The 18,585-nt window shown below is 35.0% G+C and overlaps 1 protein-coding gene across 21 annotated transcripts in view; it reads right to left on the minus strand.

The window, feature by feature from the left end:
* Positions 1-18,585, minus strand: part of STXBP5L (syntaxin binding protein 5L) — a 441,734-nt gene that overhangs the window by 195,173 nt on the left and 227,976 nt on the right. For all 21 annotated transcript variants that reach the window (XR_011648662.1, XR_011648664.1, XR_011648663.1 and 18 more), the window contains exons 8-9: positions 18,036-18,119; positions 13,291-13,414 (exon numbers count right to left, since the gene is read on the minus strand). Coding sequence is in view for 18 of the 21 variants with exons in the window: in XM_071214767.1 (XP_071070868.1) it covers positions 13,291-13,414; positions 18,036-18,119 (208 nt within the window). In the remaining 3 variants the exon portion in view is untranslated. The remainder of the gene's footprint in view (positions 1-13,290; positions 13,415-18,035; positions 18,120-18,585) is intronic.

Below are 18,585 nucleotides of genomic sequence, written 5' to 3' on the forward strand. Positions count from 1 at the left end.
AACTTTTTGTCTTTATTATAGAAGTTGTCAGTTTAGAGAACAATCATGCATAAAATATAGGATTCCCATATATCACCCCAGCACCAACACTGTGCCTTCGTACACGTCCTCCTCTTTTTTCCTTTGCTGATTTCCCAGCATCATCTGTTGAAGAAACTATTCTTTTCCAATTGAGTAGTCTATGCCACCATGTCAAAACCCAGATGGTCATAAATATGAACACTGATTTCTGAGCTCTCAGTTCTACTCCTTTGTTCTATATGTCAGTCCTTGTGCCAGTACCATGCTGCTTTGATTACTATGGATTTGTAATAAGTTTCAAGCTTGGGAAATGCGAGTCCTCCAACTTCATTCTTAATTTTCAAGATGGCTTTAGCTTTTTGAGACCCCTTAAACTTCCATAAAAGCTGGTAATTGTTTTTTCCATTTCTGCATGGAAGGTTGTTGAAATTTTAATTGGGATTGCATTGAACCTGTAAATTGCTTGCCTTAGTATTGATATCTTAACAATATTTAGTTCTTCAATGGGATATCCTGCCATTGACTTAGATCTTCTTCAATTTCTTTTAACAATGTTTTGTAGTTTTCTGTGTATATTTCCTTACGTTTCCAGTTAGATTAGGGAGTATTCATGAATAGGGAATCCTCCTATTCAATTTTTTTAACAGTTTGAACAGAACTGGAGGTAAGTCTTTTTAGAATGATCAGTAGAATTTCCCTGTGACTCCATCTGGTCCTGGGCTTTTCATTGTTGGGAGGTTTTTGATTACTGATTCAGTCTCTTTAGTACTAACTGTTTTGTTGAAAGCTATTTCTTCTTGAGTCAATGTAGGTAGTTTGTGTTTCTAAGAGTCTGTCCATTTCATCTAGGTCATCTAATTTATTGAAATACTGTTGTTACCACTTTTCCCTTATAATCCTTTTTATTTCAGCAGGGTCTGTTGTAATGTTGCCCTTTACACTTCTAATTTTTCAGTATTTTTATCCTGTCCTTTATTCTTTGTTAGTCTAGCTAATGGTTTGTCAATTTCATTGATTTTTTCAAAGAATCAACTTTTGATTTTGTTGATTCTATTTTTTTTGTTGTTTCAATTATCTCTGCTCTAATTTTATTTCCTTCATTCTGCTCACTTAGGGTTTAGTTTGCTCTTATTTTTCTAGTTCTTCCAGGTTAGGTCTTTGGTAGAAGTCTTTCTTTTTTTAATGTAAACATTTAGAACTATAAATTTCCCTCCTAGCACTGCCTTTGCTATATTCCATAAGTTTTGGCACATTGTATTTTCATTTTCACTAGCTTCAGGATATTTCCTAATTTCAATTCTGATTTCCTCTTTAACCAACTGGTTGTTTAAGAGTTTGTTGTTAAATTTCCACATATTTGGAATTTTTCCTCTCTCTCTCTGTTATCGATTTCTAGCTTCATTCTGTTGTGATCAGAAAATATATATAATTCAAATCTTTTGTAATTTATTGAGACTTGTTTTGTGACCCAATATATGATCTATCCTGGAGAATGATCCATGTGTACTCAAGAAGAATGTTTATTCTGTTATTATTAGGTACAGTATTTTATATGTGTCTGTTAGGTCAAATGCATTTAGTGTACCATCAAGTCTCCTGTACTTCCTTTTTGATAATCTCACTGAACGTTCTATCCATTATTGACTGCAGTGTGTTAAGCTCTCCTACTATTAATGCAGAAACATTAATTTCTCCTTTCAAATATGCCAGTAATTGCTTCATAATTTGGGGGGCTCTTCTGTTAGATGCATATATATTTATAGTGATTTTATCTCCCTGTTGAATTGACCCTTTATCAGTATATAATGATTATCTCTGTCTCTTGAAACTGTTTTATACTTAAAGTCTATTTTATTGGATATTAGTATAGCCAAACCAGCCCTATTTTGGTTACCACTTGCACAATATATTTTTTTTCCATGCTTTTACCCTCAACCTCCTTGTATCTTTGACTTTAAGGTGAGTCTACTGCAGACAACATATATTTGGTTCATGCTCTTTTATCCATTCTGCCAATTGCTGCCTTATGAATGGAAAGTTTAATCCCTTTACTTTTAAAGTCACTACTGATAATACAGGACTTTCTTCTGCCATTTTACTATTTAACCTTTGTAAGTTCTTATACCTTTTTTGTTCCTCACTTCCAGTAAAGCCTACCTTTATATTTATTTGCTCTTTTGCACTGTACCATATTGAGTGCCTTTTCATTTTCATCTGGATATATCTTTCATCTATTTCCTTTGTGTTACATCCTTAATATATAAAATTGTTTGGTTTGATACTAACTTAACTTCAATAGTATGCAATATATTTTTCCTATAACCCTCTGTCCCCCTTTTTTTTTTTTTGTACTTGGTACCTTAACTTATTCTTTTTTTATTGTTTTCATTTTGAAATATTTGAGTATTACAGAAAATTGGTAAACATAGTAGAGAGCTTCCACTTACACCCTCCCCTAATATCGCCATCTTATATAGCCAAAGTATATTTGTCAAAACTGAGACGTTAACATAGATAATTAAACTTCATACTTTGTTCATCTTTCACAAGTTGTTTCACAGATGTCCCTTTTCTATTCCAGATTGAATCTGGCATATTAAATTGCATTTATTTATTTATTTATTTTTAAGATTTACTTTATTTATTTATCTCTCCCTCCCCCCCCCCCCAGTTGTCTGTTCTGTGTGTCTATTCACTGCATGTTTTTTCTTTGTCCGCTTCTGTTGTTGTCAGCAGCACGGGAATCTGTATTTCTTTTTGTCGCATCATCTTGTGTCAGCTCTCCGTGTGTGTGGCGCCATTCCTGGGCAGGCTGCACTTTCTTTCGCGCTGGGCAGTTCTCCTTATGGGGTGCACTCCTTGTGCGTGGGGCTCCTCTACGCAGGGGACACCCCTGCGTGGCACGGCACTCCTTGCGTGCATCAGCACCACCCACGGGCCAGCTGCACACGGGTCAAGGAGGCCCGGGGTTTGAACTACAGACCTCCCATGTGGTAGACGGACGCCCTAACCACTGGGCCAAGTCCACCGCCTACATTGCATTTAGTCAACCACATTATTCCAACCCTCCTGTATAAGAAATGATGGAGGGTGCTGACAATAAGGGTGCAGGAGAACAAGGCAGACCAGCGAGACAGAATAAGGATTGGGGTAATAGACCACAATTCCCCAGGGGCCATGCTCACCAAAAACAGCCTAGAAATAATGACAATGAAGATAAGGAAAATCAGGATGAAACATAAAGTCAGCAGCTACCTTATAGTCAATAACACCGTAATATATACCCAGAAAACCCTAAATTACAAGATAGAAAAGAGACAAAAGTAGCCAATCCACCAGCAAAGAAATTTCTCCATTCCCAAGGCTGAGTACGGCACCTTAGTAAATACCAGATTACCATTTCTACCATCATTCAGTTTAGTCATACAACCAGAAGAAACAAATATGAAATTCCAGCAATAAGAAATGAAGAAAAGATTAGAGCTGAAGAACTTAAGTGCTTGCTATCAGCCTTATCTATTCAGCATGGGGTTTTTATTTTTTATTTTTAAATTTATTGAAGTATATCACTCATACATAAACATATGTAACAATAAGCGTACAGTAATTGTTGTGAACTTATAAAACAAACATCATAAAGGACTCACACCTCACCCTTCCACTAATACCTTGCATTGTTATTAAACCTTTTTAACTAATGATTAAAGAGCATTGTCAAAATATTACTGCTGAGAAGCGGACATGGCTTAATTGATAGAACATCCGCCTACCATAAGGAGGGTCCAGGGTTCCATCCCCAGGGCCTCCTGACCTGTGTGGTAAGCTGGCCTACACACAGTGCTGATGCGCACAAGGAGTACCATGCCACGCAGGAGCACCCCCATGTAGGGGTGCCCCACATGCAAGGAGTGCGCCCCACAAGGAGAGCTGCCCTGCGTGAAAAAAGTACAGCCTGCCCAGGAGTGACACCACACACATGGAGAGCTGACACAGCAAGATGACGCAACAAGAAAGAGACGCAGTTTCCTAGTGCCACCTGATAATACAAGCGGACACAGAAGAACACACAGTGAATGGATACAGAGAGCAAACAGTGGGGGGGGAGGGGGGGAGGGGAGAGAAATAAATAAAATAAATCTTTAAAAAAAATTACTGCTAACCTAAGTATTTTCTCCAACCCCCACATTATTATCTTTATATCATTTATATATGAACATATATAAACATAAGTGTATAGTAAAGGTTGTAAACTTTCAAAGCAAACATACATAACATCCTCCAGGGCTCCCATACATCAACCCTCCACCAACACCTTGCATTGTCATGAGACATTTGTTATAAATTATGAAAGAATATCGTCAAAATACTACTACTAATCATAGTCCTTATCTGACATTTGGTGTGTTTTTCCCCAACCCACCCTCTTACTAATTTTTAAATATGTTTTTTATTACAGAAGTTGTAAATCTATAAAACAATCATGCACATCTGCAGAATTCTGAAACAACACCCTTCTATCAACACACCACATGGTGGCAGAACATTTGTTACAAAATAATTAATATCATCTGATTGTTACCACGTCCATAGTGTATATTTGGCACACATTTTCCATACTGCCCCACTTTCAACACAGTATATCTTTGACATAGATGCAAGAATATTATATTATCACTGCTAACCACAGTCCATAGGTCACTCCAGTTGTATTTTCCCATGCTTCTCCACATTCCCACCACCCTGCAGTAGTGATGTACATTTGCTCTCTCTCTCAAAGGACACTCTTGCATCTGTACCGTCAACTACAATTCTCATCCACTTCTGGGTTTACTGTGCTATTCAGTTCCTAGATTTTTCTCTAGCATTCTGTCAGTTGGCATTTACATCCCTAGACTACCATTTTCAGCCACATTCCCATTTATAAACTAGCTGTTACTATGTGTTACCATAACCTATACGTTTCCACACTTTTACAATAAAGTTAATTAAAACTTCTACATATATTAAACATCAGTAGTTCATCTCCGTCCTCCTCTTATCTCCTTTAAGAATCCACTACCTACCACCAGGTCCTGAAGATATCATTCTACATTTTCCTCTAGATGCTTTATGGTTCTTGCTTTTATTTTTAGGTTTTTGATCCATTTTGAGTTAATTTTTGGATAAGGTGTAGGATAGGGTGCTCTTTCCTTCTTTTTGCTATGGATAGCCAATTCTTTCAGCACCACTTGTTGAATGGACTGTTCTGCCCTAGACTAGACTGTTTTGACAGGCTAGTCAAAAATCACTTGACCATACATGTAAGGGTCTGTTTCTGAACCATTAGTTTGGTTCCATTGGTCTATGTGTCTGTCTTTATGCCAGTGCCATGCTGTTTTTACCACTATAGCTAGGTAATATACTTTAAAGTCTACAGAGGAGAGTTCTCTCTTCTTTTTTAAGATGTTTCTGGCTATTTAGGACCACTTACCCTTCCAAATAAATTTGATAATCGTGTTTTCAATTTTTAAAAAAATGCTGATGGATGTTTATTGGGATTGTATTGAATCTGTATATCAATTTGAGTAGAATTGACATCTTAATGATGTTTAGGCTTCCAATCTGTGAGCATGGAATGTTCTCTCAGTTATTTAGGCCTTTTTAAATTTCTTTTAACATTGAGGTGCAATTTCATGAACACAAGTGCTTTACATCATTAGTTAAGTTTATTCCTGACTATGAGTTTTATCTGTCATATTTTATTTTCACCATTCTTTTGATATTTTTACTTACTTTTATTGATAGAACAGTCATGTCTAGTCTCTCTTCTAGGCCTCTCTCTCCTTTCTTTTCTTTTCAGACTCTAGCACATGCTTTAGAATTTCCTGAAAATCTGGTCTCTTTGTTACAAACTCTCTGTTTCTGTTTATCTGTGAATATTCTAAACTCGCCTGCATTTTTGAAAGACAATCTTGCTGGATATAAGATTCTTGGCTGGAAGTTTTTCTCTTATAGTATATTAAATATATCATACCACTCTCCTCTTGCCTCCATGGTTTCTGGTGAGAAATCAGCACTTAATCTTATTAGATATCCCTTATATTTTATGCATTGTTTTTCTCTTGCTGTTCTCAGAATTCTCTCTTTGTCTCTGGCATTTGACATTCTGATTACTATGTGTCTCAGAGTTGGTCTATTCAGATTTTTTCAGATGGGAGTACATTGTGCTTCTTGGACATGGATATCTATGTCGTTCACTAAGGTTGGAAAATTTTCTACCATTATTTCTTCACATATTCCTTCTGCCCCTTTTCCCTTCTCTTCTCCTTCTGGGACACCCAAGACATGTATGTTTGCACATCTTTTGCTGTCATTTAGTTCCCTGAAACTTTGTTCAATTTTTTCCATTCTTTTCTTCATCTGTTCTTTTCTATGTTCACTTTCAGAGGCCATTTCTTCAAGCTCACCAATCCTTTCTTCTGCCTCTTCAAATCTGCTATTATATGATTCCAATGTTTTTTAAATTTCATTTATTAAACCTTTAATTTCCATAAGAGCTGCTATTATTCTACGTATACTTTCAAATTCTTCTTTGTGCTCATCCAATGTCTTCTTAATATCCTTAATCTCTTTAGCCATCTCATTGAATTTATTAAGGAGATTTGTTTGATCATCTGTGATTAGCTGTCTCAACTCCTTTAGGTCATCTAGAGGTTTATCTTATTCCTTTAAATGAGCCATATCTTCCTGTTTCTTGGCGTGGATTGTAATTTTTTTTTTTTTTTTTTTGGTGTCTTGGCACCTGGTTTACTAGAGTATTTATTCTGGGTACAGTTTTTCTCTTTAGTTTAGGGCTTCCTGCACTTTCTCCCTTGCTGGTTGTGTAGTCGGAGCCAAGGGTGTAGGTGGCACTATAAGCATGGAGGCTCAAGCTGCCCTCATTACCCCAGGGACTGATGAAGCTTCTCCCAACTTTCTCCTTTGCCAGGGGTAGTGGCAGAGTCACAGCTGTGTGGAATAATCCAAGTCATGCAAGCCTAGACTCTAGTTGCCTAGAGAGACTGATGAAGCTTCACATCCCTTCCTCCCCTTTCTGGGGCAGGGATGGAGTAGCAGGTTTGGGCAGCAATCTAAGCAGTACGGGTCCAAGGTGACTGCAATTGCCCCAGTAGACTTCCAGTTATTCAGTCTGTGCCAGCCAAATGTACCTGATATTATCTGGATAGGCTGGTGGAGCGCCCGCCAGCCTCCTCCCTGCAAGAGGTAGGGCTTACACCTAGGCTGGGGCTGCAGGCCCTTCTGGGTGAAAGAAATTTGATCAGTCGGCTTCCCTTCATGCTGGGGGCAGAGACAAATGGCTACCAGCCTCTTTCTGACCTGGACAAGTTCAAATTTTAGCTGTTCTTAGGGCTATATTCTAGCCAGCAAAATCCACCAATCAGTAGCTGAAATCGCTGGCCAACTGTCTCCTCCTCCCCCGTTCCTGGGAAATGGAGCTTCAAATTCCAGCCACAGAATAGCTCCTGGGGCAGCCTGTGCTGCCAAAGTAGGATGATTACTGGCCTCCATGGCTTGGCTGGTAATTTCTCAGAGAGGGTGGCACAGGTCCCCCTAGTTCCCTCCCTGCCAGAGGTGGGGCTGGGGCTTATGCTAGAGCTGCAATGTGATCTGGATGGAAAGAAGCTGGTCTCTACCAGCACTGTGATTTTCAATATGCCCTGCTTAACCTTGTGCCAGGTGCAGAGTTAAGATGGCGGCTACCAGCCTCTTTCTGACTTGGACAGGTTCAAACTTTAGCTGTTCTCAAGATTATACTTTAGCCCACTGAATTTACTCATCAATAGCTGAAGTTGGTGCCTAGTTATTCCTTCCTCCCCGATTTTTGGGAAGAGGAAGTTTCAATTTCAGCCGCGAAACAGCTCCTGTGGCAGCTTGCACATCCAGTGGAGGATGGGCACCGGCCTCCATGGCATGGAGCACCCTACTCATGAATCTTCTCTGCAGATGGGCAGTCTCCTCCTTCCATTCCTTCAAGGATGTTGCAGGATGCTCTTATGATCTCCTGGAGCTCCCAAACAGGTGCTTCAGCTAGCTCCAGATAGCTCTGGGTATTTACTAACTGCCCTTGTAGCAGAAGCCAACTCTACGAGCTCCTTACTCTGCCACCATCTTGCTGGTTGTTCAGGGTTTTTATTATTTTTTAAATAAAGATGTCTCTTTTTGGTAATGACAAAAGTGGTTTTCAAATATATGTATTAGTCTGACAAAGGCCTGCCGATGCAAAATACCAGAAATCTGCTGGCTTTTATAAGGGCTATTTATTTGGGACAAAAGCCTACACTTAAAAGGCCATAAAAAGTCCAATTCAAGGCTGATTTCTCACCAAAGTCAATTGCCACCTGTTGGAGCAAGACGGTAACTTATCTCTGGCTGGTCTCTGCCTTTTCCTCTGGACTTCTTCCTTTTGAGGCCCTGTGACTCTGCTTCTTCCCAATTTCAGCTGCAGGCTGGCATAGAGCTTCCTCTATCAGTCTTGGCTGTTCTCCCGTCTCAGCTATAAGCTATCAGGCAAAATGACTCATCTCTTCCTAAGGCTTCACCTGTTTGAGCCTTCTTTCTCTCACATGGCTGGATCAAAAAAGACAGAACTCTCTCTTCCCATGAGTCTTCTTGTGTCTGTCTGTCCCTGTGGATGTCTATTTATATCAGACCCAGCAAGGGGGCAGGGATTCAACCTGAGTCACACCCACTGACTAGTAAAATCAAAAGCCAAAAGCAATCTTATCAAATAATTTAATCAAAGACCCCTCAGCTGAATTTAATGCAATCAAAGGGTATCACACCCAGAGGACTAGATTAGTTTACAAACATAATCTTTTTCTTTTTGGGATTCATAAAATAACCTCAAACTGCTACAACATACTTCTTTTAAAAGTCTAATTGCATTGGCTGATATGTCAAGGAAAATGTTAAAAAACAGTGATGATTGTGACATCCCTGTTCTGTTTCTGTGTAATGGGAATACAACCATTTTACTATTACATATTTTGATAAGATTTGGTTTGAGATAATGTATGTAAGTATGTGCTGTTTGTGTGTGTGTGTGCATGCCTGTGCTAGCATATGCATGTATATACATGTGTGTTCAGATGAGGGCATTGTGACTGAGTACATACGATATTTGAAACTATTAAGACTTACTCAATAGAAAATCAGTGTCTCCAGAACCAGAAGAAACAAGCAACAAAAGGGGCATTACCATCATAGTGCATATCTCAAATGAAACAGTGCTGATCCAGCCTCATTAGCTGTGGCCACTTTCCTCTTATCACACCATTGTCTATGATTCTGAGTTTCAATCCAGAAAAGAAAATTTTGGTTTGCCAAAAAAAATGACATACTTTTAGATTTGGCTTCCCAGTTTAGGAAAAACAACAGTGTGTGTGTGTGTGTGTGTGTGTGTGTAAAACATTCTATAACAGACACACAAAATATCCACAATATTCAAGATACAATCCAAATTGCTAGGCATATGAACAAAGCCTCTTATGAATGGAGGCCAACTCTAAGGTGAAACAGATGTTGATATTACCACACAAGAACTTAAAATAGCTATTGTAACTATGCTTCAAGAGGTAAAGGAAAATATACTCATAATCAATGAAAAGAGGAAATCTCAACAGAGAAATAGAAAATATTAAAAATAACAAATGGAAAATATGTCTTAAATAAAAATATAGCTTATGGACTTAATAGCAGAATAGAGATGACAGAGGAATGGAACAGTAAAATTGATGATAGATCAATAGGGTTATCGGATTTGAAAATCTGGAGAGAAAAAATTTTGACAAAAAACAAACAGAGGGTCAGAAATATGTGAGACAATACCAAAAATTCTGATAGACAGGAAACTGTTGTCCAGGAAAGACAGAATGAGAGACAATAGAGCAGAAAAATATATTTGAAGAAATAATGCCTGAAAACTTCCCAAATTTAGTAAAAGACATAAATTTGTAGATTTAAAATCTCAGTAGAACATTAAGCAGGCTAAATTCAAAGAAACTAAGCCTAGGCGTATCATGGTCAAATTGCTAAAATTCAAATGTACAGAGAAAATTTTGCAAGCATCAGAGAAAAATGTGACTTTATATAGAGAGGAGCCACAATTCAAATATCCACAGATTTATTGTTCAGAAACCATGGAGTAAATAAAGAGACAGTCAAGTGTTCAGCACTTAAAAAAAAACAACAAAAAAAAAACAAAAACAAAAACTGTCAACCCAGAATTCTAAATCCAGGAAAAATGTCCTTCAAGAATGAGAGCAAGGAAGTAATTTTTAGATAAAAGAAAGCTAAGAGAATTCATTTCCACCAGATCTGCACTACAAGAAATGCTAAATAATGTTCTTCTATCTTCAAGAACAAATGAAGAGCATAGAAAATTATAAATATCAGAGAAAATACAAAAGATTATTTTTCTCCTAAAGAACAAACTATGATTACTTAAAGAAAACATAATAACACTGTTTTGTGGGGTTTACAATGTATGCAGATGTAAATTATAAAGTAACTATTGTGAAAAAAAACAGTGGTGAAGGTAAATGTACCTATTTGGTTTAAAGATTTCTTTATTTTATATGAAGTGTTACAGTAATTGTTCTAAAAGACTGTGTACAGTTAGGGAAATACATTGTAATCCCTAGGGCAACCCATTAAAATATATGAAATTAAATAGCCAATATGTAAATTAAAATGTAATTCTAATAAAAGTATTCAAATAATCCAAAGTAAGGCAGAAAACGAAAAAAAGAGGAGCAAAAATAATGGGATGAATACTAAACAAATAATAAAGCGGTAGACCTAAATCCAACCCTATTAATCATTACATTTAATATTAATGGACTAAACCATTCCAGTAAAAGATTTAAGACTGAATAAAAAAGACTGTACTGTAAATTTTCTACCCAAAACATATTTTAAATATAAAGGCACAAATAAGTTGAGTGTAAATGGATGTAGAAGGTTATACCATGAAAACTAAGCAAAAGAAGGCTGGAGTGAAAATATTATCATCAGGTAAAACATACTTCAAGACAAACAGTATTACCAGAGACAAGGTTGAAAATGTCATAATAATTAAAGGATCAAGTTATCAAGAAGAATAGCAATCACAAATGTGTGGATGCTTAATAATAGAGTCTCAAAATACATGATGGAAAAATGAACAGAATTCAGTTGAGAAATAGATAATTCTACAATTGAGGTAAGAAATTTTAATACCACTCTCTCAGCAACTGATAGTGTCAGACAAATATCAATAAAAATAAAAGGAATGTGATTAACACTATCACCCATCTTGAGGTATTTGCTTTTTAAATTATACAAAGCAGATGTGAACAGAATTACAAGGAAAATCCACTAAAAAAGAGATTTTAATTCACCTCTCTCATAACTGAAAAAATCACACAACAAAAACTTAGCAAACATCTGAAAGTTTCAAGTTTGACCTTTATGCAAGTTAGGAAATTTACATTCTTCTCATGTACACTAGGAAATTTATGGTAATTGACTAAGCACTACTTATAAGCAAAATGAGGTTTACTGAAGTAAATTTTATACAACTAATATCATGTTATATTCTCTGATAACAACTTTAAAAATATAATAAAAAGCATATTTGAAGTTCAAAAACATGTATCTAAATAAATCAAAGGAAAACCATAAGAATTTTTAAAATGGCTACTGAATATTAATAAAATATTACATATCACAACTTATAGGATACAGCTAAAGTGGTACTTAGAGAAAATTTTAATTTTAGAAAAGAAAAATGTTGAAAACTATTTCATTGTCCAACTCAAGAAGACAGGGAACAAAATAAACTGAAAGAAGTAGATAGATATGACAATGGATACCCCTGTCCTCAAAATTACTAGCACTTAATTAATTATGGCACCCAAATTTTAATCTGATTTATGTTATTAGGGACACCGATGCTGATGTTTTCAACAACTTATGAAGAAAACCTTATTTCTTTCAACAGGAGGACAGGATCACAGAAAGCAATCCAAACTGATAAAACAAATAATGGATGTGGTAAAGCAAATGAAGGTACCAAATGCCCAATCAAGCTAAAAAGAACTTTCATTGAAGTTTTATTTCTAAGAAGAATAAAAGTAAATAGAAAATTTATGAATTTATATTATACTTTTACATATAAAAGGCATATGTAGAAGTAAATAGTTAATAATGAATGACATACATTCCAATTATGTATCCCAGGTTTCTATAAATCCAATCTCGAAGTAAGCATCTAAATGTAAAGTAATTTCTAAGTAAAGTATGTAGGCTAAATGTTGTAATAATTTAATCATCTGCAGTTTAATCTTTTGTAGATGGAATTTGCAACTGTGATATAAGAAATGGCAGATCAACATGAGATGGTATGATTCTAAGAAAGTATGTGCTCTATGGATTATACATAAAGAAAATACACCACTATTTCCTAAATGTGACACCATAACAACTCAGAAACTACAAAATATAAGGTGTTTAATTAACTGTTAGTTTTGACTTCTCTATTCTTACAAGGATCCTATGGTATTAGGTAAACATGGAACTTAGATAATAACCAATATTCTCTGAAATAATTTGGGCATCTGAATTATAGATATTCATACATTTGAATTTTTTATTCTGCCCAATTAAGTAGACAGATCCAGCAAAAATCTTAAAACTCCCTTTTAAATACTGAAGATAATAAAATAATTATAACTACAAAGAAACCACACTTCTCATAATTTAGTGGAATCAATTTGGAAATGAAAATAAATGGGAGAGTCTAGAAAACAACAGACTATAAAACAGTAGAGGAATTAAGTCTGAAAGTAAGACCCATATAGTGCCATTATTTCATTTGCTATTCAACTCCTAAAACTGACCGAATTTCCTATATTAGCTCTTCTGCTTCTGACACATCAAACATCCACTACCCATTTTTGGTTGCAAGGCCTCTATATAGTAAGTACAACTTACAGTGTAGGAAAGTAGATGGACAGGAAGAAGGAAAGTGTAGAAATTTGGGGGCATATGTGGAGGTCTGAAAGTGGTATAAGGATATATTTAGAACCAAAAAGCCACATCCTGTTATCTTTCTTCTAAACACACTGATCCCACCTCTCCTACTTCAATTCAAGGCACTGTATATCCAGTCTTTATTACGTTTTTTTCCTTTGCTTTTTTCCTCCTCTTTTTGTTTTTGTTTATTACTTTTGAAAGCATACATCTTACCATGTGGAACTGTGGTCTGGAAAGGGCGACTTGGACTTTTCAGGTTCCATAAAGTCAAGCTACCATCTGAATGGCTGCACATGAACTGTTTTCCCTCATGATGCCAATCAATTGAATGAATAGCCTAATAAAATAACAATTAAAAGTAGAGGGGAGAAAAGTAGATACATTATATCATTCTATATTCAAAGGAAAAAATATTCTAACATAAAAACTACAGTATTAATACTTAAGAAATGTATAACATGTTTTTCTTTTCTTTTTTTTATTTAATTTTTTTATTTTTTATTGACTTAGTAATAATATTACATTAAAAATATATATGTGAGGTCCCATTCAACCCCACCCCCCCACCCCCCCTTTCCCCCCCCCAACAACACTCGTTCCCATCATCATGACACATCCATTGGATTTGGTAAGTACATCTTTGGGCACCTCTGCACCTCATATACATTGGTTCACATCATGGCCCATACTCTCCTCTATTCCATCAAGTGGGCCCTGTGAGGATTTACAATGTCCGGTGATTACCTCTGAAGCACCATCCAGGGCAGCTCCATGTCCCGAAGACGCCTCCACCTCTCATCTCTTCCTGCCTTTCCCCATACCCTTTGTCCATTATGTCCACTTTTCCCAATCCAATGCCACCTCTTCTATGTGGACATTATAACATGTTTTTCTAACCATTAGGCTTCAGTACTCTACACTTTCATTAAAGGCTACAAAACTCATCACTGAGATAAAGAAAAGTTAAATAAATTCCCTAATATCACATAGCTATAAATAGCAGAGAGAAAACAGAACTTTTAAACACAGAACTTTTGATTGAAAAAGACTATGCCTTTTTTGTGTCCTATGATGCTTCCTAGAAAAATTATTTACACAGAAGTAAAGGCAAGGTTATTAGAAGATAATTTCTGGTAACTATTTCTACTTAAAGTAGTTAATAAAAAATTTTTTTTAAACATGAGCTACTGAGGGCTTACTATACGCCAGATCCTATGGAAAGCACATTATGTACATTATATCATTTACTACTATAACATAGGGATTATTTTTCCAGTTTGCACATGGTAAAATAAGTTTAGAGAGATTGTGAAATGTGATCAAGTCTCACAACTCAAAGCCAAATCTAAGCATAAAACCCATATTTTAAATCATTGCACTATATTGCCTTTAACATATTACTGTTTAAATCAACTTAAAGCAGGAAGTTTTTCAAATATATTTTCAAGTTCACTCTGTCATTGTGAATTAGATGGGATTCAAAAGTAATTATTTCATTCCCCCAAACAATTGTAGTCCCAGTGCCACAATAGTGACTTGCATAAAGTAGGTACTCAATAAATATCTATTGAATGAATGAATAATTAATGTCATCACATATTTCCACACCCTTGGTATTCTTTCTAAATTAATCGAGTATTAATATATATGGAACTTGGATAATATGTTAAACAGTGATTGAAGCTCTAGTAAACATAAAAAATGACCAGATATAAACAATATGATCCTTTCTTTAATGGAACTTAAAAATCAGTGAGAGAGAGAAGACTGATAAAAATGAAATATATAACTAAGGATCAAAACTTTCAAATGATAAGTTTTATTAGCGTTACAGAAAACTGATGGCTAGAATAATTATTAAATATACCATTAAGGAAATAGGATGTGAGCTATGCCTCAAAAGATAAGTAAGATTTGATTAAATGGAAACCCTGGAAACTTGTGTTTTCTCTCACCCTGGCCTCTATTACTGGGCAGAAACTTCATTTGTGCCAGGTCCAGCAAGGGAAGTTAAAGGAAAAATATACTCTTCTTCGTCTCCTCTTCCACTTACTTCTTCTCCCTTCTGTAGGTGGTTCAAGAGAAATGTCACTTCTTGCCTTTCCTACATGTTAACTTTGAAGAACCTCAGTCAATTTACCAAGTTCTCCCAAACTTCTTTCCCACCAATGTAGGAGAGGGGCAGAGAAAAGGTCCCCAACCCTATCCTGTTTAATTTCAACCTACAGGAGAAGGTAAATATATAAATAATGGCAGTAACACAAGGACAAATAAGTAAGTACCATATATACATATGATTACTGAACTGAAGAGTGAATATGTAAAACCAATTTTTTATTATTTGAAGAGAATGTCTGCTAATACATTTTAAAAATATATTTTTAATTTATTTTTTAAAGATACATAGATTACACAAAATGTTACCTACAAGTACATTTTAAGAGTTGACAGTTTACATTGAACCTGAGAGAAATATTCTGTTTCTATTTATTTAATTATACACCAATCCTTTCTTTAAAAATAAAAAAAAAGGGCTTAGTAGGTTTATTGGCGGAAAAAGCAAACAAATACAACTAACTTTAGTTTTAAAGAGACAGAAAACAAATTTGGAAGATAAACATAATCATTAGCCTGTTTGGTCAGCTTAGGGACTGTGATTTAGTTTCTTGAAAACAAAAAAGAAAAAGGAAACAAACAAAGTTGGGTAGTAATCTGAAAAGAAAAAAAAAAAAAGGGAAATACAGCAATTCAAGTAATTAAAAGATTTTCCTCATGCCAAACTCTGAGGGATTTCTCTGTGAGAGATTATTTAAGGAGTATTGATACAATGAAACAAAAGTTTCACATTAAATGTGAAAGTAAAAAATTCATATGGTTATATCTGAAAATAATATTTTATTTGTAAAACAAAACTCTCAGTCCATCTTGGGGCTAGTTTGATATTCTAAATAGCTTTAAAGTGGCTAAAGAACTAATAGTATTTTGATTTACAGGAAAAGAAAGGAGTTCATGATAAGGAATTAGCAGGAACAAAGGTTTGGAGGTGGGAAATAAGTGCTGTGTTTAGGAGATAATGAGTAAAATATCTGAAGTGTAGGAGTGTGCAAAAGGATGCAGTAAATTAAACAAAAAGGAAAGATAGTACTAGGGCCTTAAATCTCATGTCAAGGGATATGGACTCTGTATTGTTGACAATGGGGAGTCAAAGGATCTCAGGTGAGAATTACATATGTGACTATGTCTTAAAACAAAAGTCTTGGTAGTGAAGGATATACTGAAAACCTAAGATGTCATAACAGCCTAAACTAGGACACTGGGAGTATGAAAGAAAAAAGAGAGGAGAGAAAGTATAAAGACAGAATAAAAAAGAATGCAAAACCAATTGAATACAATGTATGAAAAAGAAAGAGTCAAATACGACTTTAAGGGATCAAAGCTAAATTAACTAATCAAAATTTAAAACCTGAAAAAGAGAGCATAAAAGGAGGTCCAGGTCTTTAAACATAAATTAAATTCCACTGGACTTATCTAATAGATGTTAGATATTTAGATCTAGAGCTCAGGAGAAGGGTAAGGGCCACAAATACATGGATTTTAAATTTATTAGCATAAAGGTAATATTTGAAATGATGGGAGAGGACAAGAATATAAATGTAATTCAGGTGAATACATAGAACCTTGAAGAATATCTATAAAGAAGAGCTAAGAAAAGAATCAGTAATGGAGAAAGAAGGGATGAACAAGAAGGAATGAAAGAGACAGACAAGAAGAATTTTAAGAACCTGCAGATAAGTGAGGAATTAAAAAACCATAAAGGGGTGACTGTGTAGAGAAATGAGGAGATCACTGGTGAGTATAAGAAACCATATCATAAGTATTATAAATGGTTTCTAGATATGAAAGGTAAAGTGCTGAGGAAAATTTTTTAAATTTGGCGGTAAAATGAAGTATATAACAATTTCTATTAAAGTGATAGGACAAAATTATACATAAAGTAGATAGATGATAAACTTACATACATACAAAATCAATATTTAAAATAATTTCCAAGTATGAAGTAGGTACAATGTGGTACTCTAATAACTACTTTAAACCATTGCTAGTCCTTATTTAAATATTTCATTGCAAAAAATTCGTTTTGCTCACTTTCTAAGACTGGAAGCTATAGGAAAATCTGTTTATTCAGTGTTACCCTCTGGATTTTCAGATGGTCTGCTCTATTTCCACCTGATTAAACACTCAGATGGTATTTGGACTCTTATCTAGATGGTAGTCTTGAGAGAGGAAGCAACCTCCATTCCCCATCATTATATTTTATGTATTTAACCAAAGGAAAATCCTGGCTTAGCTCCCTATTAGCTTCTTTCCTTGTGATTCAAGATGTCCTGTAAATTCTTTCTAAAGAACATAATTGTATGAAGTCATTTGCCAGGTTATTTTTCACTGACCATAGGTAATTTAATCACAATTGGTGAAAAATAATCGGAGTCATTATTGGGAATTACCATTTACAAAATAGCTCTTTATTCTAAGAAGGCAAATGAAAGATAAGGCTTTCAACCTGATCACCCAACCTTTTCGCCACAGAAAACAAATATTGTAAGGAAGGTATGGAATAGTGTCTTTAGAGACATTAAGGAAGTGAGGCAAGGCATAGCACAGTAACTAGAAGAAGAAAAATGAGTTGAAACAAAGTTGGAGATACAGCATAGGATACAGGCACAAAAGTATGTAAGATTCAAGATGGGCCCAGAAATAAGCAATGAGGGTAGAATTCCCAGTCAGGAGAATAACCCAGAGTTGGAACTTGTACAAATACCAAAAGAGAGTCTGAGGCATGGGTCAGAACAAGGCAGTTATCCAATGATAAAAATATTGGTAAATTACAAAGCTTAAAGGTAGAAAACAAGCACAAAGTCACAAGACCCTTTTCAAATATTTCAGTAGAAATCACTTACCTCATCATAATAAACTCTCAGTTCTGCTCTTTTAGATTTCAAGTCCCAAAGTACTACAGTACCATTTTCATAACCTATTAGCAGCTGGAAAACATTAGAACAATCATTTTCTTAATTCTAACATTAATTAGAATTTGCTTCAAATAAAGTTTAATGATAAAATACATAAAGTAATACCATACCATATAATACAACTTCATTTAGAATACCAGTTTTTCTAGGATCTGAATGAATATATTTCCTAAATTTTAAAATTGGCAAATAAACGGCTTCAATATAAACATTTACCAATAAATTCTGACTTATATCACAGAGGAATGGAGTAAGCAAATAAATATGATACAATATAAAAATAAGTGACAAATTGGAGCAAAAGAAAAATGGAATGAAAATAATAAGATGAAATGTGATAAGTTTAATGAAGAAAATATATGCCAGTTAGTCCTATGCACTTGTAAAAATATGGCCACAAATTTGGCTTCAAATTTCTCTATATCCAATCCTAGTTTCTCTTTGACTTAAATCAGTGTTTTAAACTAGTGGTTTATGA

The sequence above is a fragment of the Dasypus novemcinctus genome, chromosome 4 (genome assembly GCF_030445035.2).
Source record: "Dasypus novemcinctus isolate mDasNov1 chromosome 4, mDasNov1.1.hap2, whole genome shotgun sequence".
Classification (NCBI taxonomy): Eukaryota; Metazoa; Chordata; class Mammalia; order Cingulata; family Dasypodidae; genus Dasypus; species Dasypus novemcinctus.